Raw genomic sequence first — 27,504 nt, forward strand, 5'->3', positions numbered from 1 at the left:
AACCCCGTCAAGATTTTGAGTTGCCTTCTTGTCGAATACAGCACTGCACCGAGGGTACAACATGACTTCCGACTTCTTTTTCTGACACCTTCGGAGGAAGTCAGAAGCGTTTCTTCCTCTTGAGGGAAGGCGATTTTGTTATACTCCTCCTGTCGACATTCACTGTCGACTTCCATAGAGGTTTCCTGAGATACTTTGACCATATTGATTTCCATGTTGACATCTTCAGTGATATCCAACCTTTGGAATTGTATCTGAATGCCCTTAGTGGCCTTGTCCATCTGTATGAAACTATCAGCGGTTTCTTTGGTGATCATCATCAGCTTTAAACTTTCAGCGTCCTCAGTGTTGGAGGCATCAGCGTTTTTGTTGGTGATATCTCCCACAGCCTTTTGAGTGAAATCATCAAGAAGCTTTTGCTCGAAGTATTCATGAACCTTCTCCATAACCGATCCATTGACGAAGTACTTAGTGACTTCATTCATGTTGAAATCTTCAGCGACTTCAATAAGGTCCACTTCTTCAGGTTCAGTGTAATGGGCCTGAGCTACTTGTAGAGGATTGGAGTTGATCTTCATCTGGCTCCGAGTTTTGTCTTCGAACTTGAGTCTTCCTTCCTGGATGGCATTTTGCACAAGATCCCTGAAAAGAAAACATTGAGACATTTTATGTCCTAGAAAACCATGGTATTTGCAAAACCCTTTTTTCTTTCTTTGCTCTAAAGGAGGTACTTTAGCACCCGGAGGTACTATCATTTGACCATCTTTGACTAATAAGTCAAAGGTTTCTCACATTTTGTAACATCGAAAGTATACCTTTTCTTAGGAAATTTGTCACTCTTTTCTGGTTCGACAGGATTTTTCCCATTCAAAGGTGCTAAAACTTTGCATGCATATGGTGGCCCTTGCGTTAATTCAACAAAGTCGATCTCATTATCGTCGAAGTCTGAAAGTCCGTGACAGGAACCTTCATCATCATTTCTAAAATCGACATAGGCTACCCTTTTACCTTTCTTTGCCCTGTCCTTTTCTTCCTTCCAACATTCCAACTGTCGAACCCTATCAGCCAATTGGGCCATATCTCTCTAGTATTGAGTATCTAATTTCTTCCTAATCAAATAGTCGAGGCCCCCAACAGCCATTTTGACCAGTGCATGCTCTAGTATTTGTGTAAAACACCTAGCTTTGAGAAACTGAAACCTATTTAGATAGTCATCAATTAGCTTAGTGAACTTTCGCTTGATACTAGCCAATTCCTTCAAACTTATCTTCGTTTGTCCCATGTAAAACTACTCATGGAATATTCTCTCCAGTTGGTTCCAAGTGTGGATCGAACTTTGGGGCAAGGTGGTGAACCACATGAAGGCATTCTTTGTGAGGGAACTTGGAAAAAAAATTATCCTAAGGCTCTCATTATTTGACATATCTCCTGCCTCAATTAAATATCTAGCCACGTGCTCGACAGTGGATTCAGTGGTATCCCTAGAAAACTTAGTGAAATTGGGGATTTTGGTTCTAAGGGGTGCTTCTGCCTGCAAGATATACTCTGACAAAGGTGACGTATAATTTGGCCTTCTAAGGCTGAAATTTACCCCATTTCGAACCATAATTCTTTCGACTATAGCTGCTAGATTATTATTTGCTGCCACATCTTCATGTCGAACTTGCCGTATGATATCATTAGCATTTTGGTTTCTATTCACCATTAATACCTTTGGTTCCCTGGGTATTTGTGGTTTGGTCCTAGGGGGTACTGCTCTTCCCCCTTGGTTTTGTAGGATCTGGTCAATAGTGAGGTCTTCTTCAAAAATGGCATCTTGATTTTCTCTTACCCAATCTCTAGGAGGGTGTCGTTGGTGCTACGGAACACCAAGGAATTCAGACATTCGCGCCACCTGCGATGTCATCTGTTGATTCGACTGAGTCATATTTTGAATCAGAGGATTCAATATGGTGGTCAAAGTCTGGGTCAACATCTGAACCATTTCATGGTTGCTTTCCCCCATCTGTTGCCTCCATGATGCCACGGAGTTATTGGTAAGAGTAGGTAGTTGTGTTGGATGTCTCAAACCTGAAGATTAGTTAGTTCGACTCATGTTAATTCCATACCCTTGTACTGGAGAATTTATGTTAACCAATGGTTCTGAAAAAGTAGAACCAACATTGTGTAAATTGGCCATCATTGAAGTTGGCATTCCATACGGCTGTTCTCGATTACAAAATGGTATTGACAAACCAGGGGGTACCAGCGGCCTATTTGGAATATCTCTAATTGGTGGGGTAGTATGAGGAGGTCCCTTAGGCCCAATGTAGGTTAAAATTGGTTCAGTATGGGAGATCTAATATGTAGGCATCGAACTCACCATAGACGGAACTACTTCGGACACATGCGACGTGGCCGTGTTTGCCCCTATCGAAGAAGAATGGGATGTTATGTTACTGGTTGATGGATTTTGAGAGTTTTGGGTGTCTGACGCATTCACATTTTCCATCCTTGTATGGGATTCTCTCCCTAGTCGTTGTTCGTTGTTTATGGCTACTTTACCACTTCTTAATAACATACAACGAATCCTCCCCCCCCCCCCCGAAAAAACTTAACAACCAGAACTACACACGATTCGTAACGTTAGCACTGGTCCCATTGGGCATGCCAATTTGTTTACCTTGAAAATTGGTAAACAACCGCTGATCTTCCAAATTTCTAAATTTGGATACTTGCAGGATCGATCAGATTGATCCTAGGACATGTGCTAATTATTTTGAAAATGAGTTTTGGTAATAACAAACACTCCAATAGTAAGCGTAAAATTAGAGTTTGAAAACTAATAAAAAGGCTGATATGAATGAGAGAAATTGTAAAGGACTTGTAGCAATAAACAACTGACAAAAGTAAATGTTGAAAGCAAGGAAATCTTAAGACTGTAAAAGAAGAGTGTTTGGAATGAAGAAGTAAAGAAGTGTATTTCCGGAAGAAAAAAAAAGGTAAAGATAAATTTGTATGGCTTTGAAGTAACTAACAATGGTGTAAGCAAACGTACATTCTGCGATTTACGATTCTTCTTCACACGAGTACTTGGTAAATTTACAGGTTTTTATACATACTTTGATACACACTTTTTCTAACACTAAGACCCTATATTTATACTAGATCGAGATAACCATTTCTGATGGTTCTTCAATCACGTCGAGACACATGGCGCATTGTATGTATGCAATTATCCATTATGCTCCACGTGTACTCTCAATGATTTCAGATAAGGGTGAAGTTCCCTCCCTTATTTGAATTTTAAATCTTTGATCGAAAACTGTTTTCAACCGTTTTTAAGAGATCTTTTTAGAGTCTCAACTGTATGTTGATCCTTAGTACCCTTGTCCAGTTGAATCACCCCCAGTTGGTCGAATATCACCTCCTGGTTGAAAAACAGTTACACATATGATTTCCTTTTTTGGTAATTCTTAATGGGCGTCGAAAATATGACCTAACAAGCATGTACACCCTTGCGGTTGCCTTATACATGTGTCGCCCCTCTAGGGAACTCTGGCTCCGTGTGCCCAAATAGCTCTATCGAAGTAGTAACAGTAGGCTTTGTAACCTCTGCATCAATAACAACAGTAGCAGACGGCTCGACCTCAATAATGGGGGTCACATCTATCTCAGTTACCACAGATTGGTCAGTAACAACATGCACCTTCTCATGAACTGGCTATGTAACGCCCCAATTTTATTTAAATTATTTTTTGTAATTTAATGATGTGATAGTTGTGGTTGTATTATGTTGATTGGTGTTTTGATGAGTTATGTACTCTTGGCGTAGGGTAGTTGCCTTAGATTTATATGAATTAAGGTGTTGGGGAGTGTATGAGCAAAAGTGTAGAAAAGAATGGTGTGGTGAGTAAAACTAATTAACTATTTTAGTTATTATTTAATTTAATTAGTTAATTGAGTGGAATATTACTACTATTTTTAATTATATTATTACTATTATTACTATTATTATTATTATTAAGAAATTAATGATAATATAATAAGTTAATAGAATAATAGGATTTATAATAAAAATATAAAAGGGTATTGGGATAGAAACTCAGTACGTAACATTTGGGAGAAAGAGAAGCAGAGAAAGAGAGAAGAAGAGTGTAGCGGGGTTTTCGTTACCTTTAGGTTTATTGATTAAACCAAAAGTCAACATACAATTCGAGTCGCCACCACACTTTTATTTGTCCAAGGGAAAGGCTAAAAAGCGAACAAAAGCCAAGTAAGAAGTTTTTCAAATCAAAAACTGATAAAAATGTCAGAGATCTGGGTAAGGGGGTTAATTATAAAATGGGAAGGTTTTACGCATCCAAAACATCCTTAGTACTCTAAGGGAACCCTTTTTGCAAATATGAGTTGTAGGTTGGTATTTATGAAAAGATTTGTGCAAAAAGATTGGAGGGATGAGAAGAGAATAGATTATATTTACAAATTTTGTTGTTTGAATGGATGAACCCATTGTCTGCGTACCATCACAAAGGAGGATCAAAACCTCGTAGTTCGGGGTAAAAATTTCAAAGATTGGTAAATTGATTTTAATCAAAAGCCTTAAGGTCTTTTGTTATCAAAGGGAGAAAACTCAACCTAAACCAACAATCCACCATGTGAGGAAGGCTTCAACATGCTAGTGAGGGGTTAACCCTATAATAAGCATGGAAGACTTATAATCCAACACTAAGGATGAGGTGAGATTTACATCAACCACTATGATAACTCAAACCTATGACTAATGTTTTTGAAAAGAGTTTAACAAAGTGGCCATTGGAACCACAAAACAACTCGAAATGGGTTATATTTACAAGTTAAATTTATTTACAAAATGGAGTCAAAATGGATTTAAAGTTTATTCACAATGAGTATTAATGAAAATGGTTTTGAAAAGTCAAAGGCCTAAGGCCTAGGTTTCTAATTTGAAACAAAGTCAAAGTTTTAAAAATGATTTTTTGGCTTTGTTAGAGTGAGGACAAGAAGAGAAGGGTTATTCCTAAAGCATACAAAGATAAGAGGGGAAAGATAAACCCTTGGAGTTCCTTTTCTTAGAGTCATAGAGATGACTCAAGATGCTCCTTTCCTTTGGACTTAGCACATAAATAAGCAATCAATAATTGAATTCAAGCTCCTAGGATCTCCATTTGGCTTGGCTCTTAACTTGGCTACTCATGACAATGGTCCTCTTTTCACAATCTCAAGGTGGGATCCCTATCATACAAAAGAAAACATCAAAAAGCTCACAACACAATAAAGGGAATGGACAAAGAATAAGTTTGAGGAGAAGTCCTTTGAATTCAACTTTGGTTTTTAGCATTCTAAAGGCATGAGACCTAGTTGCTCTTCAACAAATCTTGCATTCTAAAGGCATGAGGCCTAGTTGCTCTTGAACTCATTTAAGCATGGGTAAATCCTAATTCTAAGTCCTTTCTCCTTTTGCATTTGGTTCACATCAAAACAAACACAAACAACACAAAATAACAATATATTTATATACAATAATGGGCTCAAATGAGCAAAAGAAAAATGACATAAATATAAAATATGTGCTCAAGTGAGCAAAGATGAAAATCAATATGAATAATGAGCAAGAAATAAATGACATTAAAAGTAAATGGCAAGAAATTAAAAGCTTAAATTAAAGTTAGTAGTTAGTAAGGTTATGTTAGCTTGTCATAAGACAATGTAGCGCTATGTTAAGCAATCGTAAGTGGACTAATGTAGTAGTCACACCTATCTGAGGCCGGTCAATAAGAATATAGGTAAAGAACACAAGTTAGAGGTCATGACTAGTAAGCCAAGCTCCATAAACTTGCCATGCCAAACAAAAGGGGAAACGCCTTGTATTGACTTTTGGTTATTTGCTTGACCAAGAAGCAACCTATCCTTTACACAAAATAACTCACTTGATCATGGATCAAGTTGAGTTTGGTTTGGATCAAAGAAGGTTAAACTTCTCATTTGTCAAGACCAACCTCAAGACTTTAACTCATTGGCCATTGAAGGGAAGAAAGGGGTGAAGATGAAAGGGAAGGGGTAAGAAGTCAACAAACAATCCCAATTGATCAAGGGATAACTCATCCTTGATCAAATTCATTCATCTTTCTAAGTGATGATCCATAAGGACTTTCAAACCACAAGATCCAATGAATTTGATCAAAGTTGAATCAATTCAACCTCAATCAACACCAAACAGAAGAGAAATGAAGATAACAAGTCAAGAAGTCAATGATATTTTTTTTGGTGTTTTTTGAATTAAAATAAAATACAAATAAAAAATAAACAAACCAAAAGGAACCTCAAATTCAATTCAAAGCAACTTCAAAAAGTCCAATTAAATTCTCATAGGTTCAACATAGTCAAACAAGCTTTGACTAATTTTCTCACAAATTTTTGAAATCAGAAAGTAATTAAAACCAATTAAAAACAATTAAAAAATAGCATAATATGAATTAAAATCTCAAATAATCTCAAAACAATCAAGAAATTCTTGAGACTATTTTTGATTGACTTATCATGATCCATAAATGCTATGAAAATATTTTTGTATTTTTTAAAAGTCAGAAAGTATTTTAAAATGAATTAAAATCATTAAAAACCAAGTAATTCATAAAAAATATCAAATGAAGTCACAAAAATAATTAAAAATTATAATATGAAACTAGATTTTTCAAGAAATGTTTTGGAATTGGTCTCATATTTTTCTGACTTCAAATTAATTTTTAATGAATTTTTGAAAATAAAAGGAATTAACAGAAAATAAAAAGAAAATGGAATAAACGAAAAAGCCAGAGCCATCAGATGCATTTCATTAATTGACGTGGCACAAGGAAATGGTTTGGAGCTAAGGTAACACGCTACTCATGAGTCAAACGCGCTACATCATGGATTAAATGAAGTAATCAAAACGGATGCACACGATTAGATCCTGAAATGGAGATCCAATGGCCAAGGAGCAAGACACGTGGTGGTGGTGGTGGAAACCACCGTCTTCTCCAGCGAAGCAACAGAATCCGGCCAAATTTGTAGGAAAATAAACCTTAATGAAAATGAAAAACAAGGCCATGGAAATGAAGCTCGTGTGATGTAGATCATCACTATACCAATGGATCTCCCTCACTCTTCCTATATTGAGAGAAAGGTGAAGGAGAAAATCATGGTGTCCACACGGATTGCTCATGAAATGAAGAATTGAAAGCATCAACATCTTGCCTCAAGTGTGAGGACTTCAGAAAACCACAGAACCACAAGCAAACTATATTGAATTAAGATATTCAGATCCAAAAAGTTTGAGATTATACCTTTGAATTGATGCACTTCTAGCCACGAGTTCTCCAATATCTTTGCTCCTCTTTGATCCTTGAGTTTAATGGAAGTGATTGGCTAAGGAATCTGGCATTAAGACTCAGCTAATGATGCTGAATTTCAAGCTCGAAAATCAGAGAAAAAATGGAATGATTCCTTTGGTGAGGGTGTGGTTTTACTTCTGCAGCACTTGGGATCTCCAAAAGGTTATTGAATGAATCTCATGGCTCCTTTACTTATAAGTGAATGCATCAGCTGATCACACTTTGCTCATGTGCATGGCAAATGGAATTTGAATTGCATGGGCCTGTGTAGGCGTGTGGAAGGCCCAATGATGGCTGAAGCAACTTGATGTTATCACATGAAAGTCATTTGGACATGCACTTTGAATGGAGGAAGCTTTCATTTCAAGTTTTAGCATATAATATCAAAATTGCACATACATGAAAAGAAATTCGAAACTCACAAATGGTACATCCAAAAGACTATTGTGAGTATTGGTTGGAAAGCCCTTGAAATAAGGAATAAAAGTCATGTTGGGCAAAAAATCATTTGACATGTGAAAATTGATCAAAACTGGCTGGGAAAATTCAGGTACAAAACATATTCAAATCATTTTGAAAAAGTTAGCCAAAAGCAAGCTTATTCAAACCCCTTTGTCCTTATGATACAAGCTTCAAATGAAGAAATCTCCAACAACAAAGTTGTATATTTTTCAATATGGTCAATCTAGACTCAAAGTTTGCATCATTTGGATTTTTTATGACAACTTTATGGGCATTTGAAGTTGGGTACTTTTTCAAATTCAATGAATTAGGTCCAAGATGAGCTATAATGTCTTGCATTATCACATGTATTTCTTTTAGGACTATGAAATTTTGTCCAACATAAAAGTTTAATTAGACATCTCAATATTTCCAATGCATTTGGTCTCACCTCAAAAACATAAAAGTTAACGAAGTTATTCCCTTGGTAAGTTGACCCAAAATTAGGGTTTCAGTCAAAATGACCTATAATGTTTTGAAATGAATGATGACCTTTCAAGCTTCAAATGGATTTTTGATGAACATGAAAGTTGTTCATATGGTTATTAGGAACAATTTTTTGCTTGGGGTTATCTTCATTTGACAAATACATCAAAGGTTGTGTCTCATTGATCCTCAGCTTCATCAGATGACTTAACTGGTCATCTTTTCAAGGACAAACTTCCAATCTTGATGAATAGATGATTGAGAGGACTTAAATAGGATCATATATGCATAAAATGATGAATGAAAGAACAGGCACAGTCAAAGCACAGTGAAATTAGGGTTTCCTTGGGAAACAATCTTCAAGCCCTTTGGGTTATCTTAATCAAATTGGCAAATTGAGATAATTGGGAGACATATATGATGATTAGGAGCTTTGTGGACCATTGCCATGCTTTTTCTCATCTTTATCTAGCCATTGCATTGGGCTTAGGAGCCTCCTAGGAGCATTGTGGAGCACATGATCACTTGAGCTTCAAAATAAAAAGAGTTAGTGACATATTTTTGTGCTTTTGGTTAGTAATCAAATAAGAAAAGCAATAATGTATAATACAAGCATGCTTGGTGGTCTCAAAACACTCAAACAAGTCCCAACCCTAGGGTTAAAGAGCCACACATGCTATGATCCTTCAGGCAATGCACTTGTGCAATAGCATGATGCCATGAGGGATCTTATGGTAAAAACTAGGGCATTACAAATAGGTCATGGCTCAAGGTGAGATTCACCATTGTTGAAGGTTAAAGAAGCTATTGCTAGAAACTCTAAGGTCATGGTGGGGTTATGATTATCTAAGGGTTAACATGATGATGATGAGTAGATAATGTCATATAGGTTTTGTGTTTTCTTCTCTATGTTAAATTGTGGGAATGATTAATATTGAATTGTGTGAATGATGAATGTTGAATTGTGTGAATGATGAAAATGTTGCGGTTAAACCCATGAAATTTGATTGAATTGTGTGAATGATGAAAATGTTATTGTTAAACCCATAAAATTTGATTGAATTGTGTGAATGATGAAAAAGTTGTTGTTAAACCCATGAAATTTGATTGGATTGTGTGATGTAAAAGTTATGTGAATTTATATGGTTTCAGGTCAGAGTTGGAACGATGAATTGTTGCAATTGTTGTTGTTGGAAGGTTTGGGGTACATATGAATTGACGAGAATGAATGTTTTTTATGATAATATGTGATATAATTTGAATTTTTTGTTTTAATCATTGAATAATTATAGCATGTCGAATTCTGAGATCAGAGATTTTTACGGAATCGAAATCGGAGGTCCGAAAGGCCTTCAATGGTGAAAAATAAGTTTCTAGGTTATTCTTCGAACCTACAATCGGTTACCGGTGTGAATGTAACCGGTTACCACTTAAAAAATAGCTTTATGGGATGTTTTCGAAGCTCGTAACTGGTTACTGGTTTGAGCGTAACCGGTTACCACTGTTACGTAAAAATTTTATAAAATTGAAAATGATGTAACTTGAGCTCCGTAATTCCGTTTGATGCATAATTCAAAGCGTTAGAAAGCGGAGAGCGTGTACGTTTAATTAGAATTTGTTTCAGTACCTGAAAATGAATATTTTTCTGTGTGATGATGTTGAAATGCATTGTAATATTTATGTGATGGTGTGACATAACCTTAAATGCATTATTGTTGCTTGTTATGTTGTATGTTGATGTTGTTGAGCTGTATAACATGTGTTTGATGCATGATGGTCAGTATTGGTGGTGCATATTGACTATGGTGGTGGGTCATTATGCATGATATTGTTGTTTCATGAATAATATGTTGCATGCATTCATGTTGTTGGACAAATGGTTCGTTGTTGGTGAACCTCAAATCCCATTGTGTGGATTGGGCCGGTAGCTGATTTTAGAGGTGATGGAATCAATGAGTCGTTATCGGAAGTGATGGTAAAGAATTGGTGGCTTTGATCCTAGGAGGTGAGGATCGAAGCGGTAAACTTGAGTGTTCACGTATTGATACCACCTGCATTGAATCGAGTTGTTGAGTCTTATTACATTGTACATTGGTTGCATTTGTTATTGCGTTGGATGGTTGGTTATGTTGTTATTATGTCGGATGGTTGTTATGTTAGATAATTATTATGTTATTATCCTGTTTTGATAGTTGTTGTATTGTTGTTCCGTATGGATAATTGTGATGTTGTTGTTATGTGTGGATAGTTGTTGTGTGGATTATGTGGAATTGTATTGTGGAATGGGTGATGTGCATGTGATAATCTAATGCTTACTTATTACCATGTTTTCCTTTATATAATTATGATATTTCACCCCTTCTGTTTTAATGTTGTCTCCATGTGGGTAACGTGCAGAAAATACGCAGTAGGAGCTCATATGTGAGTGACAGATGAAGTCTTCTGTTTTATTTTTGTATCGGCGTCTGCTTTGATGTGTAACACTGAGGGATTAGAATGTTGTGTCTTTCATTACATTTTAACATTTATTATATGACATGTTATGTTGATGATTGGATATGTTGAGTTAACTGTTTATTTTTGTTGTTCCGCTGCAATTTAATAAAAGTTAATATTCAGACATGTGGTTATTACTATTACTTTTATAACTACAAAGTGTTACATGTCTTTTCGATTGAGCAGGTTGAATGTATGTTGTAGTGTTGCATCCTAAATTTCACGTTGACTTGTTTTACTCTAATAAATGTTTTAAATTTACGCGGGGAAAATTTAGGGTGTTCTGAACATCCTCAGCATGAACATGCTCAGCAACAAGCCAACAACCTGCACATTTGCGAGTTGCTCAGCAACAACAACTCGACATCTGGTGGTACGTGGTGCGCCATTCGTTTGTGGCAATAACCAATCGGAGTTGGCCTCCCTGATCGATATGCCTCCTCTTCAGCTGCCATAACACGAGTCATTGTTGCGTCTCTATCAGTGGTCATGCATGCGATGATGTTGTCCCTTCCTCCGGTTCGTACGAAAAGATGGAAAAAAATAAAAAATTGAACTAACTATCAGAAAACTCAAAATTTCCAAAATAAATGGATTTCTTCAGGGAATTTCAACATATCTAATAATATCTGTAAAAAAATTAAACTATCGGGAATTCTAAAATTTCTGATATATATGTATCGGAAATGTTGAAATTCCCGATATAAATTGTATAAATATATCATAAATTATGAAATCCACGGTATAAATATATCGGAAATTTCAAAATTCACGATAAAAACTCATAATTTATGATTTTTTTATGGAAAATTCTAACATTGCCGATAAAAACACATAAAAATGACAAAAAAAAACTTACTTTTTAAATTTTTGATAATATAATTTTAAAGTTATGTCATGGATAATATGAGAAATTCACTTATCAATACGTAGGATAACCTATATAATTGGAGGTAAGAAGTTAAATCCTCAATTATAGGATATTGTAAGTTAATTTATAAAGAGGTCACGGTAAAAGTTAAAGGTTTTTAACAATTTAACAAATATATTTGATTGATAGAGTAAAAAGAAGGGTGAATAAAACAAGGGTAATATAGAGAATATGTCACTCGTCGGAGTTGAGCAATCCTTTATTCATTATCCAATTGAAATTCAACCTCAACTCAACGGATAAGAGAGAACCATCACAGAGAAGGAGAAAGAGAGAGATATGGCTTCAGTTTCATGCTCATTGCTGAACCTTCCTTCCAAAATGAGAGGCCTTACCCTAACTTCATCTTCCTCCACTTCAAATTTCGCTTCTCTAAGTTTCTCCCGGAACATTTCGCACACCGTCCTTTTACAAGGTTTGTTCCATAACAGATTCTCTTTTCTTCTCAATACTACAATTTTATGAATCTCTTTCTCTCTATCTTTCTCTCTCTGTTTCTCAGGTAGGTTGTCGTTGAGTACCGTACAGAGGCGCGGCGTTGTGGTTTGCGAGGTGGCTCCCAAAAAGGTTGATTCCGTAGTTAAGAGAGCTCGACAATCCGAGAAACGTCGCCTTTATAACAAAGCTCGTAAATCAGAGATTAGGACACGTACCAAGAAGGTAACATAACACTAACATCTCTCAAATTGCTACCATTTTCATTTACAATACTTGCATAGCTTTAGCAATGAAATTGATTGGGATTAATTATGTATTCTAACTGAAAATATGTTTACCATTTTTCTTTTTGTTTGTTTTGTTCCATTCACCATTAAATTATATGTTCAAAATTTTGGCTTAAAATCTACTAAGCACGGACCCAACGACACCAGAAAATAATTTGAAAAATTGAAAGTAATCACAATGTTGGTGCTGTGTTGGTGTCTGACACCGACACAGATGTTGGTGCCGTGTCGGTGACACGAACTCACTATTTTTCAGAGGTATCGGTATTACAAAGCTTAAAATTGAACTGTCAGTGGATACTTTGTATCTGCGACATGGTTGTAAAGAAAATGGAACTGCCTTTTGAGAATGATATGTAATTTGTGCCTGAGAATGGTTCCCTTAACTTCAGGGAGGAAAAGAAACAATGCATTTGAGTGTGTAGAGGAGAGGAAGAGAGACAAGTGTGACTAAAAATGTATAAATAGTGATGAGAATGAAGGGCGAGTAAAGAAACTAGAAAGAGATAGAGAGAAAGATGGGTGACTTTCCATTGCTAATGTTACAGAATATTCCTCTTAGTGGCCACCCAATTTCATCTTGAAAACAGGATTTGCATTTTAGACCTCAAACCGATGAGTTCTGTTCTTGTTTTACTATAGAGTGATGTTAGTCAAAATCAACTATAATATACAACTCATATAACTTGCCTTGGGAAATATGGATTGATAGTATGTAAGAAAAGGGAGAGAAAGGAAGAAGAGAAACAGATGATGATATGATAAAGTATGGGATAGTGGGAGAGAAAATGGAAAGTATTATGCAGAAGTAGCATTTCCTTTTTGTTCCATGTTGCTGTACCAAACCCTGGCACAGATTTGGTTTCCTATCAAATTTTGCTTTATAATATGTTTGGCAGGTTACTAGAGTTGACTGAATGCCATTGAGTATCTCTTTTTATTCTCTCAGAAGTCATATGGGTGTTCATTGAGCACCCATATAATGTTCATAAATAATAGAATGTTCTGTCTTATTGGAAAGATTGTGCCATCAAAATAAGTGGTTGTAGATTACAACAACAAATGGTATTCAATATCCTCTTATCCCTATCTTCTGTTTGCATAATTCTCTTGCAAGACTTTAGGGTGGATGACATTTGTTCCTTCTTTGGAGTCATTTATTTAAGCTGAAGTATAAGCATTGCTGTCTAGTGCACATCCAAATCAATAAAAAATGTTTTTTCTTTTTTAATCAAACACTTGCGGAGGAATATCCAAGAAGAGTGGATTGAAATTTTTCATACCTTGCCCGAGGTGCTTGTCTCAGACCATATAAAGAGTGTTTGAATGCAAACACCCGGAGAGGATGAAAATAGACCCTGAGGATAAGTCATGTAAATATTTTTTTCAAGGTCCCCATATGGAAAAACATTCTTCACATCCATTTGATGAAGATGAAGGGACCAGCCTGCAGAGGCAACAATAGAAAATATAACCAAGTAAATCTACTATAGTCATCAATAAATATTTATAAAAACTAATAATTAGCAGATTTCTTTATTAACACATGTGTCATACGATTGTCGGCAGAATATCCAAAGTGTCCGTGCTTTATAGTTTTTGTAGTTCTAGTTTTCAACAATTTTTGTAATTAAGATGTTTAACGGTTGGAAAAACAGAGGAGAGAAATAAGATTATGTAGGATATTAATTAGTATTATAATCTGACATGTTGATATAACATACTATTATAATAATGCTCTTAGTGTATGCTGTTTTTCTAAGTCAAATTGTTATACAATTAATACAAAATTAGTCCACTTTTAACATGATAAGACTCCATAAACAATATGAATCCTAACATTGTAGTTGATGTTATAATATCATTGCAAGTGTTACACTGAATATACTTATCAAAACTCAAGTTAACATGCATTGTCATTCAAAATACAACTGCTTATTATCTATACAACCCACCCAACTTGTAGTTTCATTTACAGGAGGGATGTTTTTAATTAACTTATAATTAATGGTCTGCAGGTTTTGGAAGCACTGGATTTGCTCAAAAAGAAATCTGATGCACAAGCGGAAGAAATCATCTCAATTGAGAAGATGATTGGAGAGGCATACTCTATAATTGATAAAGCAGTGAAAGTGGGCACATTGCATAGAAACACCGGAGCAAATCGCAAGTCTCGGCTTGCCAGAAGAAAGAGGGCAATTGAAATTCATCATGGTTGGTATACTCCTGTCCCTCAAGAAAGTGCCTGAAACAATCCTTGTTAGTTCTTTTTTATGTACCAAAGCGAGAACTTAAGACATATTTCTCTCACTGCTCAAATCTTGTATTTTTAGTTTTTTTGACTTCAGTTCAAATTGGTTTAATATACCATCATCATGTAGAGGCTTTCCATTTGATGTTAACAGCACCTTTGAAATTAGCCATTGTTGTATTCTTTCTTTATTGTTATATTGCATAACACGCCTCCTTAACTTAATAATAGTTGCTTCGTGATTTAAACTTGATTGCTATTGCAATCTTCATGATTGTAGCTTCCCAAATAAGTCTTGAGCTACATTTGCAAATAAGGTATCATAAAATGACCCACATTTTTTTTATGATGTATAATTTCTGATCTGCATCTTATGTTTTCACTCTGCATTCTCAATTAAACATACTTCCCTCTATATTTTCCTCTATGCTTTACTATGTTTTGTTTCTCATTTCTTTTGTAAATCCCTTTTGCTACCATAACTTAAAATCTGCTTCAATTCTCACTCCTAGTTATTGCACATAATAAAAAAGATTCTCTTTTGTTCTAACCTTGTACGATTGACACTCCACACTGTCACCTATTGCAAACACATTTAGGCTAAGACAGTATTGCCTACCCCTGTAGCCGGCCGGCCCTGTCACCGGCATCAAGGATCTCACATATGCCACACATTCAAAGCTAACAAATAATCACCAAGTCTTCATCTTAAGTTACATGCCCTGTTCCATGATTATTATATTTTAACACTTAGTAAGATCTTTGAAAAGGATTATATCCATTTCATTAAGGAGCAAAATTAGCAACACCTTGAAGCACTCAAAGAACATGACATAAATGTTTTGGTGCATGGTGAGCTAAGGTGTGGAGCTCATCTGACATCTGTTATTTGAGTTATTTTATGATGACATCTTTCTTTCTTGTGTGAAAAATGGGTTGAAACTGTTAATGTATATTATTTAATAAATTTGTCAAATTCCAAAGGTGGCCATTGTTGAGTAGTTTTGGACAACAATTATTTGGATTTACTTTGACATCCAATTAGTGGGAGTAATCCTAAGTATATTTTCGGATGGGGATTACTGTCTTTTTTTGTGTGGAAGTATACTTCTCAAGTTACTTTGGGGAGTGGCAAACTGGCAACTGGTCCTATCTAAGAGATATCACCCCAGAAATGCAAAAGAACCTTATGACTAGTGTTCAATTTAAATGGTCATTTAGCAAGATTTTGATTTCATTTAATGTTATTAATTTTTTTAAGCCTTAAATTTATAAGCATCAACAATTTATAATATATTACTATATTAGGAAAAAATTAAAAGAAAAAACATTGTTGTCAGCGGAACAAACAAATTAGTTGAGCCACTCCAATTTGTTACATTAAATATGAAATTTAGAGTATTTAATTTGTCAAACTTCAAACCTCAACTTACTATTTTTTTTTTAAATAATCGAGATTTTCAATTTAATTTCTAAAATAACCACTATTTTAAGTTATTTATCAATATAACTATGTTTCATGCACACATCTAAAGCATGCGCTAGTTTGACTGACGCATTCAAATTATCATTGAAATGCCCCCTTGTTCTATATCTCGGTGCGTTAGCCTGCCTTCGAGGTCACCCACGATTTTTCTAAGGTTTTTGGGGTCTTTGAGTGCCGACATGATACAATGGTGGCTGGTTGAAGGTCTAGTGGAAGGTCCAGCGGCATTTGATAAGTTTGTCATCATTTTCCCCCAATAGTTGGATGTGTTGCCGCCAACAGTGCTGTCGTAATTGAGTTCGGTGTCCATGTTGTTGTAGTTGGGTCGTTGTGGTTGGGTTGTTTGTGGACGATATGGTTGCCCGAATTGGGACATTGGATCATTTTGGAAACGAAACAATGATTCATGTGGTGTAATAAAATCAAACAATGGTTAGGTGTTGTGGCGATGAGATGTTTGGTGTTCATAAGTGGGGGGGCTATAATAGCATGAGGTTGAATCGTATGAATCATCCGGGCTATAGACAAATGTGATGGTTGCGTATGGTTGTTGGTGATTAGGGTTTTGTAACACCCGAGGTCGGAGAGGACGAAGAGTGGTTACATGTAACATCTGAGGGCAATGGAGTGGTTGTCGATGCATGATGCATGACAATGAGACACTCCTAGCAGCTTCTAGGGGAAAAACCGAATTCACATCGGAATGAGAGGGATCCTGAGGCTATGCAGGTATGGGACTGCATGGTTGAATGAAGGCTTATAAGGATTAATTAGTACTACCTATACCAACAAGATGCATCTTCTTTTCGGTAGCCAAACAGATAAGAACTCCATAGTTAAGCGTGCTTGACTTGGAGTAGTATTTGGATGGGTGACCTCCTGGGAAGTTTCCCAGGAAACGTGTGAGTGAGGATAAAACATGCTGAAAAGACCTGTGTTGGTTTGTGGGGTCAGTCGATAATCCTGAAAGCAGTTTGGGGTGTTACAGGTGGGGTCAGTCGATAATCTTGAAAGCAGTTTGGGGTGTTACAGGTTTCGTTCCTGATTTTGAGTTTAAGTGTGTGGCATGAATTAGTTGCGAGGTCGGGTGTTTGGTGGTTGGTGGATATGGTGGGGTGATGGTGTAAGGTTGATCGTTGGGTTTGGGTGGGTTGACATTGTTCTTGGGCGGGGAATAATTGTTGGGCGTATGATGACGAAGCTCGTTGGCATGGATCAATCAAATACCTTAGCTCAGACACAAACTGTGACGTTGTAACCGACATAAACCATGACATATAATGTTGAGTTGGTCTAGCACCATGTATGATTGATTCATTTAAGATGTGTTTCCGTCGATTCCTCCAATAACGACACATCTCTTTTGCAAAGTCTCTCCAATTAGAATAAATCTCATTGGCCATCAACTCTTTGTTGATGCCAATCTCCCAAACACGTCGGAGGTTCTGGAATTTGTTGTTGCATGCCGAACTGCAGTTTCAGACGATCACTCTGGTGCATCTCCAGAGTGGTGAACCGAATGATTAGTGTTTTTGCTGTCTAGACTACAACATCATCATGGTTAACCTAATGGTCAAGACCCAAATACGACCTCCAGATAAACGCTATAAGAATTTGACACAATTAATGGATATGTAATTGGATAATTTTTTAAAATCAAAAGTAGAGTTGTTTAGTAGTAATACATCGTCTAGTCCAATGTGGTCTAAAAGATTGCGATAGACTACTAGCGTATTTGGGACACCTGTTGTAGTTCATCCCCTTAACTGACCACCTAGATCAAAAAGATTGAAAATATATTAGTTACAATCAGTTGTAGTATAAAGTCTAACAAATTAAAAGATTTAAGATAAACTTACTTTGTTGCGTAGGGGAATGTGAATGGCTTCTCGTTGACCGAGGGGAGTGACGACATTTTTTACCAACCCCATGTTTGTAGCAAATAGGCACAAGAATAAAACATATAAGTGTTTTTTTTTTTGGATTTTTTACACAACGAACTATATAGATGGGACAAAACAACTAAATCCCAACTATATGTGTCTTCTTTATTTATGTTTCGTAACAACGACAAATACATAATATTTACCGTATTACCAGTACTTTCAGGAAATAAAAAATTACCAAATAGAATCATAATATAACATCGAGCTTTAATTATCTTTTCATACTCAGTAGATTCTTCGTTTAATGTTATACTTGAATAATATTGTTTAAGATATTTTAAATTAATACTTTGATCCCTAGGTTGACCCGAAGTCTATCCCGTAGTTGTGTCTTCACACAAAGGGGCACCCAACAATTCCTCGCATATAGAGTTATATTGGTTAACTTTATCATTTACGGCCTTACCATCGATAGGTAGACCTAACAATATGTAGACGTCCTCAAGTGTAACGGTACACTCACCGAAAGGAAGGTGAAATGTGTGGGTCTCGGGTCTCCAACTTTCTAACAAATCGAGAATAAATTTGTAGTCAACTGAGTATGAAACTATGTTGAGTAGATTACCAAAACTGCATCCTCGTAGATATAGTTCTATCAAAGGTTTGTGTGGTACATATTCATGTACACGACGACAGAATCTCTTTGGGTCCTAACAAAAGATAATTAAGAAATAAGTAAGAATAAGTAATAAACAATAAAGACATTTTATTAGGAAATAAAAATAAGTAATAAAAAATTATAGAATAAGTAAGAACATACAAATATCGCAATATTGTCGATTGTTCCTCGATGTTCATCATCCATGGTCAATAGAGACATTTTGTTGAATGCGTTTGAGTATCTATTGCTGATAGGTAGAATGTTGCAGAAAGACCGATAAACATATGTATTTATAGATGTGAAAGTAGGTTGAGTGTAAGGTTGAAGGTAAGTTGTATTCACGTGAAAGTTTCTTTTGCATGTGATGTATGTAAACACGCGTTATTGGTAAGGGCGCAAAAATGCCTTTTTAGGGCACACGTCATTGGTAAGAGTGCACGTGTTTGTCCTTTTAGGGCAGTGGGGATCATGCAAGGCACATGCCTTGTCTTCTTATGGCGCATGCATTATTCTCTAAGACCATTCGCCATTGGTAAGGCGCATATGTTGGACAGTGAAAATGGAATCATGCAGTGAATCGTGGCAGAGATTCGTTGTAGTCTGAACCCTAGGCGTATGCATGCAAGATTCTTCGTATAAGCCATTGCAAATGGCGCCTAAGTTAAAACCATATAGCATGTGACACACCCTTTGGAGCATACCTTGATTTATGGATATTCACCATTAACCTTATTTAACTGCATGCTAATACGTGATCAATGCACTCACCACGAAACACTAAACTTGTATCTTACAAAAATGACTTCATCACCATATTACATGATCAATGCCCATATCGATGGTCAAATATTCGAATGTGATTTATTCGGTTTTTGTTTTCGTAACACAGAAGTTACTCGATTTACAATAAATAGACAATCAAATTTTTCACATTTGAAACAAAGAATAGAAAAGAAATTGCAGTGTAGTCAGGTGGGACAAATCATCTACAAAAATCCGGTGTTTTTTGAAGACAACCAAGTTAAGTTTTATCAGTTGAGGATTCGAGATGATGACGATGTTCATCATATGTTTCTCAGTCATCAAAATTTTGGGTTCAATGATATTGAGTTATATATTTTACCACAACAAAATCAATTATCTCAGATTGTTAATCTGTCACAAGTGTTTTGTGAAACTGATGACGAAAAACAAGATGAAGTCAATGTTATTGACGAGGAAGAAGAAGAAGACAAGTTATTAGTTGATGAAATGGTGAACGATGAAACTGTCGACCATCAGCACGAGCCATTACCAGCTAGTCATGTATATTATCCACCTCAACACATGACAAGCTTGAATTTGGATGCAGATGAACCTTCTTAGATATATTTTACAATCCTTATGTGAAAATTCAAGGATCATTGAAAGAAGGAGACAAGTTTCGCACAAACGAAGACTATGTCAAAGTCATTAAAAAGTATCACATGGAATTATCAGCTGATTATAAGGTTAATTGAACTAATGCAATGAGGTATAAGATTTATTGTCGTAATGAGCTCTGTCTATTCCGGTTGTCAGCATCTTACCGGAAGAGAAATGATTCTTGGGAGATAGGTTCTATGGATCCAATTCACACATGCTTAATCACGAACCCAATGCAGGACCATCACAAACATAGCTCACAGTTAATATACGATGAAATTTTGTCTGTTATTAGCGATAATCCATTGTTAAAGGTGAGTACAATAATCTCGCATATTGTTATACAATACAACTATACTCCATCATACAGGAAGGCATGTATAGCTAGGACTAAGGTAGTTGAAAAGTGTTTGGAAATTGGGAGGAGTCATACAAAGAACTTCAAAAATACTTGGTGGCGCTTAAGCATTATGCTCCAGGGGCCACATGACAAAAAATCTTGTGGAATCAATGAACTCTGTCTTCAAAGGCATATGAAACCTACCGATAATCGCTTTAGTGCAAGCAACCTATTTTAGGCTAAGGGCGCTGTTTGAGATCAAACGTTCCAAATGGAGTTCAGTGTTACAATATGAGAAGTTGTTCAGTGATGCTTCAATGAAATTCATTAAAGAGGAAGCTGCCAAAGCTAACACACATGCAATCACGGTGTTTGACCGTACTAAAGGTTGGTACAATGTTGTTGAGTCAATGAATCACAATGAAGGCATACCGATGGGGTACTATCGAGTGGAACTAGATAGAGGTTGGTGCGGTTGCGGAAAGTCCCAAGCCTTTCGTATGCTCTGCTCCCAAGTCATAGCGACATGTTCAAAGGTTCGACAGGATCCTTCCAACTTACTATCCGACGTTTACAAAGTCATAAACATTTACAATGTTTACAAAATTAGCTTTTCGGTGGTAGCAAAAGAGGATTACTAACCTACATATCAATGGGGAATTCTCTAGCACAATGAAATAATGCGAAGAAAGAAAATGGGACGCCCAAACAACACCCGTATTCGAACCGAAATGGATACGACGAACAAAATGGTTAGATTATGTAGTTCATGTCGTCATCCCGGTCATAATTGTACAAACTGTCCCAGTGTTGGACCAAACACAACAACATAATTTTAATTGTAACTCTTTTGCTTTATATCAAAAACAACATTCATTTCATATGATAAGCAGAACAAATACAATAATTAAACAACAACACAAGCAACTACAACAAATAAAATAACATTACAAACAAATACAACATATAAACAACATAACTATGTGATTACAACCATCAAAACAATTTTATGAGAAGTATACATCATCATGTGAACGTCTCTGTCAGGTTTAACATCCACCCAGAAACGAACTTCTCCATTTTGGTTGAACGTTGTATCAAGCCATTGAATTCTTCTGATCCTTTCACCATCTAACCAACGGTTCAAGGTCCTGTTCAGATGTTCGAACGTATCTACATTCTAAAGTCGGATCTTCATCGGAGGCTGCACTACTGAAAAAATTAAATCGACACTTATCTTGTGAATATAAGGACACATATATGAATATGAAGACATTTTAAAGTAAAATGGAAGGAGAATGAAGGAAAATGGAATGGGATAGTAAGAAGATGTGTGGAAAATTATGGGAGGGTGATGCTGTGTATTTATAGATGGAATGGTGGAGCAGTAGCCACATGCATTGGCGCACACATAGAGTTGACTATGCATGTGTCATTGCATGTGACGCCTACACATGCATGCACCACTCCTAGTAGCGTCATGACCATGCATGTGCGAGTGCATGTGGCGTCAATGAATAATAATTTTCATTGGATGTGTCAATGCATCTGACATCTATGTTAGATGTTTTTTAAAAAGTGATTATTTTGATATTTTTAAATAAAGGTTATTTTAGAATTTTAATTGAAAATTTTGGTTATTTAAAAAAAAAATCCTCAACTTACACTTGATATCCCCAATAACTTTAAATTTTTAAATTATCCTTTTTATTATCAATCAAAATTTATTTTATTTTCAAAATTTTCACACTTACTAACATATTAAAAATGAGTACAATCAAAATTTTTGATACATATTTTTTTTCATTTTTGAAAATTTTCACATTTATACCAAAAATTTCAAAATAGTTGGTAAAAATATACAATTTCAAAATTTCTAGTAAAAAATACTGAAGAAATTTGAAATTTCTGGTAAAAAAATCAGAAATTTTAAAATATTTGATAAAAAATATTAGAAATTTCAAAATATTCGATATTTCCTGAAAAATCTTAACCTATATCGAAGATTGTCAAAATTTTCGGAAAAAAAAAAAAACTTCAACTAAATTAAAAAATTTCGATAATTTTGCATAAAAATATTATAAATTTCCAAAATTTAGGATAATTTTTTTTTGATAAAAACTTATAAATTTTTAAAATTTCCAGAATTTATTCTAAATAGGGTGTCATTTATAAGTGATTAAATATTCTGAAATTTGCTGTCTCTAAAGATGAGGTTGAGAATTATGAAAAGTAATATGAATATCTTTATGAAGTTATTTTAACAAAGTTTGCCACACTAGAAGTCTAGATAGGCTTTTATATAAATATTTTATGTAGAAGTATTTTTATAATAAAAAAAATAAAAAATAAATAATTTTTGTATGAGCTGGTTTCAAAATTATGGAAAATATTAATGGAAAAGAAACTTATGGTATTCTTCCAAACCGTTTCGGAAATACTTTCAAAAGTGTTTATACACGGTCAAACTAAAGATCATTAATCCAATGTTATTTTATTTTATACTTATTTTTATAGCTTGTAGTATAATATGCCGATACACAATATTCAACGCTCTTAGAAACAATTAAAGATATCACAATTGAAGGGACCAAAGAAAAAAAATACTGCTGAAAACTTTTAAGATAAATTTACATTTGATTTCTTGAGACGTGTTTTTATAGAAATAACATGATTGGTCGCACTTCTGACTAATACACAAGACCATCAATAAGATAAGTTACGATTTCCTATACTGACAGTTTTAAGTCATTGATACGTCTATTTGGATACATCTCTCTCTACAAATCATAACTCATTTCTCAGTCGGCTTCCTATTTTTTCTAAGTTTGAATTCTTCCTCATCAATCTTCTAAAAAGTACTTGTTTATAATTTTAAATTAAAAACTATTTATTCAGAATTTTAATTGTTGATATATTGAATATACAATTCTTTATGAAAACTTATCAATTTTAAATTATTAAACCATATCTTTAAAACACGTGTTTCCCATAGTTTTAGAAACGACAAGTCTCTATAAAAAAGAAAAGAAAAAGAGAAACGATAAGTTCTAGAATTTTTTAATAGAGATGAAGTGTTGGATATGACATCAATTTGATTCATACATGATAATGGGGTGATGAACCGATGAACATTGCTTTATTTGTATCTTGTCAACATCAGGCATGGGAAATACAAATAATGAACCATCAAACTTATCTGCTTAAGGCTGAACAAAATCACAGCAAGAATTTTAAATAAACTCATGTATTTTATTTTTAATTTTTTCTCTTCAAAAATGTTAAAATTATAAATAAAAAATTTCACAAAAATTTGTTTATTTTTGAATGAGTAATTTAAATATGACATTTTAAGTGTCAAAAGCTCAAATGTTAGATTCTTAAAGTATAATGTAAGAATCATAATTTGTGCCTTTTTATTGATTTTCCAATAATATACGTACAATGTTAATTTTCACATGTGTTTCCTATATATATATATATATATATATATATATATATATATATATATATATATATATATATATATATATATATATATATATATATATATATATATATATATATATATATATATATATATATATTCTATAATATTTTAATAATAATAATATTCTAATAATAACAGTAATATATTCTAATATACTCCATAATCGAAACAAGAGGCCGATGAATGTTAAGACTATCATGAAAATTATTAAAGAGTTGTAACAGAAGTCCTTTAGTGAAGATGTCAACAATTTGGTAACATGAAGGGACATGTAAGACTCGTACTTGACCGCATACAACTTTTTCATGCACAAAATGTATATTCATCTCGATGTGTTTGGTGTATTGATGTTGGACTGGGTTTTCAGATAGATAGACAACACTCACATTGTCACAATAGACCAACATGTGTTTTGTGACCGGGCAATGTAACTCCAATAGTAAGTTTCTAATTCAACAATATTCAGATATTACATTAGCGACTTTGCGGTAGTCGACTTCTGCACTAGACCGAGAGAGGGTGTGCTGGCGTTTGGCAGACCATGAGATTAAATTGTCACCAAGATAGACACAGTAACCAGATGTTAATCGCCTAGTGTCTGGGAAACCAGCCCAATCCGCATTAATGTAAGAAACCAATTTGCTAAAGAGGAGGGATACAAGTGAAGGCCGAAATCAATAATATCGTGAATATACCAAATTATACTCTACAATGCTGACATGTGTTGCATTTTAGGGTCATGCATGAATATGCATACTTATTGTACTACATAAGAGATATCTGCATAAGAGATATAGGGTCTTGTGAAAGTTAAATATTGCAATGCTCCTGTAAGACTCTGATATTCAGTTGGGCAATGATACAAATTCCCAGAAGATCCATTGAGTTTTGCCTTGGTGTCGACTGGGGTGGGTGATGGCTTGCAAGAAGACATGCTTGCTCGTTCTATAATTTCCTCTACATATTTTCTTTGAGATAAGAAAATACCACCTGTATGTTTAGTGAAAGATATTCTCGGAAAATAACTCAAAGGACCGAAATCCTTCATGGCAAATTCAGATCTAAGTTTAGACATAATAGAGTCACGAAGAGCATTAGAGGAAGCAGTGATAATTATGGAATCCACATATAGAAGGATATAAGCAATAACAATAATGTGTGATGAATGAATAAAGAGTGATCAGAGATGTTGTGCGAGAAACCCAATATGACAACAAGTTAGTGAATCTTTTGTACCAGCCACGAGGTGCTTGAGACCATAGAGAGACTTCTTGAGGAGACATACATGCTCATGATACAATAGATCATAGAATCCAGGAGATTGGTACATATACACGATTTCGTTAAAATTTCCATGCAAAAAGGAAATGGGTGACTGAATAGGTGAAAAGGAGGTGGTCAATTTTGTTTGTATAAATAATGTCGTTTGAGCCATGGGTGTAGGTTGTTAGGCCGCGGGTGGGGGTGTTGAGGGGGGAAAGGTTGTTTGGTTTGTGGTTTGAGAGGGATGAGTATGTTCGACTGCTGGTGATAGTGGTTGGGTGACTGTTATCTTGGGAAAGGAGGTTTGTGAAGGTGTGGTGTACACTTGTGAGGTCGGAAATGGGATTATGATGTCATCTAAGAAGTTATAGTTAATTGTTATAGGAGCATTCATGGTGGAAAATAGGCCGGGTCTTTTTTGTAGAGAATTTTTGTGGGTGATTGGAGAGTGAGTTTCTTATTTGAAAGTATGTTGTGTAGGTAAGTGGCCATTTGAAGGGCATATTGCCAAAAAATTGGTGGAATAGACGCATGAGAAAAGGATGGCTCATATGATATTATTGATTGTAAGAATTTTTCTTTTGGCTTTTCCATTTTTAGGGGAGGTGTGAGGAAAATAAAATATAAAGGACATTCCATTTAGTTCACAAGAATTTTGAAAGAGAGAGTTATCATATTTTTTTTTCCATTTTCACATTGAAAACATTTTATTTCACGTTCAAATTGGGTTTTAATGTGAGTACGAAATTGTAAAAAAATGGAATGTACTTGTGATTTGTTTGAGATTAAAAGAGTACATAAATAGTATGTAAAATCATCAAAGAATAATACATAATAACAATGTCCTCTGAAGCTTAATCCTAGAGAATTCCAAAGCTCACTATGAACGATGTCAAAAGGCATGCATGGAAATGACAAAGAATTAGGAAAAGATAGTTTTATTTGTTTCCCAAGTGGACAAGAGTGACAAAAGAAATCATTTCAAAAATTATTACATAGAAAAAGTTTTTTTGGATTAAGAGAATTTAAAATAGGACCTCCTAGATGTCCTAACCGACTATTATATAAATATGTAAATGAAGCGGAAAAAGCAGATGATGGTGATGTTGTTGTGTTTTGTCTTGTGGGAATGGGGTAAAGGTCACTGAAATCGTTATATCTCATTAAAAGTGTTCCTGCCTGAAATCCATTCACAGAAAAATCGAAAGGGTCAAATTCAATTGAGACAACACTATCAATGGTAATTTTTATGACAAAAACAATTTTTTTTTATAAGTTTCAGGTTATGTTCGACATTGTTTAATGTTAGGAAACTTAGTAAAAATGCATGTTCACAACCTATAATAGGAATATGATGACCATTTCCAACAATAATATTATTAATCAGATTAAAATAAAATGTGAGGTTACTTCTATTGCCCGTCATATAAGAAGTCATTATGTTATCCATGTACCATTGCGATGCATAGTATTGCGATGCTTTCTTACTGGTGGAAGTCGATGGAGCAGTGACTATATGGGCTTTCTGAGGCCTAGGACCAAGTATGCCATATTGTTTTTATGACATGCCTATTATGGGATAGGGACATGGGGGAGTTTCCCGTGGTTTTGATGGATATGCCCACAATTGTTGTTGATAGAGAGATGAAAACCACTATTGTTGTTGCAGCTGAGAGTGACTTCCAACTTGACCATTGTGTCTCCCCCTGCCAAAAACATTATGGCCATTGTATTGGCCATCCTAAGCATTATTGCTACGTGCAATGTAATTTTTGTTGTAGTTATGACCTGCCGAGGATGACACGTTATCTCGAGAGGATAGGAAATTAGATTTCTAGATCGATCCTTCTTTTCCTTTGCTGTTTATTCTAGAATAACCATGGAACAAGCTTTGTAAAAAGGGGGAATAGAATCTTCGTGATGAATCTGCAATCCGACTGTGCGTACACATTAGTGAGGTCAAAGATGAGTTGAAATACAAACCTTTCATTCGACACGGGAGCACCGACATTAGAGAATTGATCGGATAGTTATTTTAGATGTTGATAGTAGGTGAAGACATCAAGAAATTGTTCCATACGAACATTTAAAAAGTCTTGCTCTAGGTAAAGAGCCCTAGAATTTTTGTTGTCATAAAAGATACTGAACAACCGATTCCATGCTTGTTCTATGGTTAAATCGCGCTCGATAATTGTGTGAATAAGACCATATGATATAGTATCGTAAATCCATTGAAGGACAACACCATCTAGACGATGCTAGGGGTGTGGATAA

General features: G+C 35.0%; 1 protein-coding gene across 1 annotated transcript; it reads left to right on the forward strand.

Annotated features, from left to right (window-relative positions):
* The first annotated feature begins 11,896 nt into the window (after positions 1-11,896).
* LOC127075400 (30S ribosomal protein S20, chloroplastic) lies at positions 11,897-14,891 on the forward strand. The gene is made up of 3 exons (XM_051016873.1): positions 11,897-12,139; positions 12,227-12,384; positions 14,468-14,891. Exons 1-3 carry the CDS (start codon positions 12,004-12,006, stop codon positions 14,696-14,698), a joined length of 525 nt encoding a protein of 174 aa, XP_050872830.1. The 5' UTR covers positions 11,897-12,003; the 3' UTR covers positions 14,699-14,891.
* The last annotated feature ends 12,613 nt before the right edge of the window (positions 14,892-27,504 follow it).

The sequence above is a fragment of the Lathyrus oleraceus genome, chromosome 4, assembly GCF_024323335.1.
Source record: "Lathyrus oleraceus cultivar Zhongwan6 chromosome 4, CAAS_Psat_ZW6_1.0, whole genome shotgun sequence".
Taxonomy (NCBI): Eukaryota; Viridiplantae; Streptophyta; class Magnoliopsida; order Fabales; family Fabaceae; genus Lathyrus; species Lathyrus oleraceus.

What these genes read in the sequence shown, in the direction of transcription:
- LOC127075400 (XM_051016873.1), top strand. Translation starts at nt 12,004, where the DNA reads ATGGCTTCAGTTTCATGCTCATTGCTGAACCTTCCTTCCAAAATGAGA. An exon ending in GCACACCGTCCTTTTACAAG is followed by an intron (nt 12,140 to 12,226) that starts GTTTGTTCCATA and finishes TCTGTTTCTCAG; the next exon opens with GTAGGTTGTCGTTGAGTACC. An exon ending in TTAGGACACGTACCAAGAAG is followed by an intron (nt 12,385 to 14,467) that starts GTAACATAACAC and finishes AATGGTCTGCAG; the next exon opens with GTTTTGGAAGCACTGGATTT.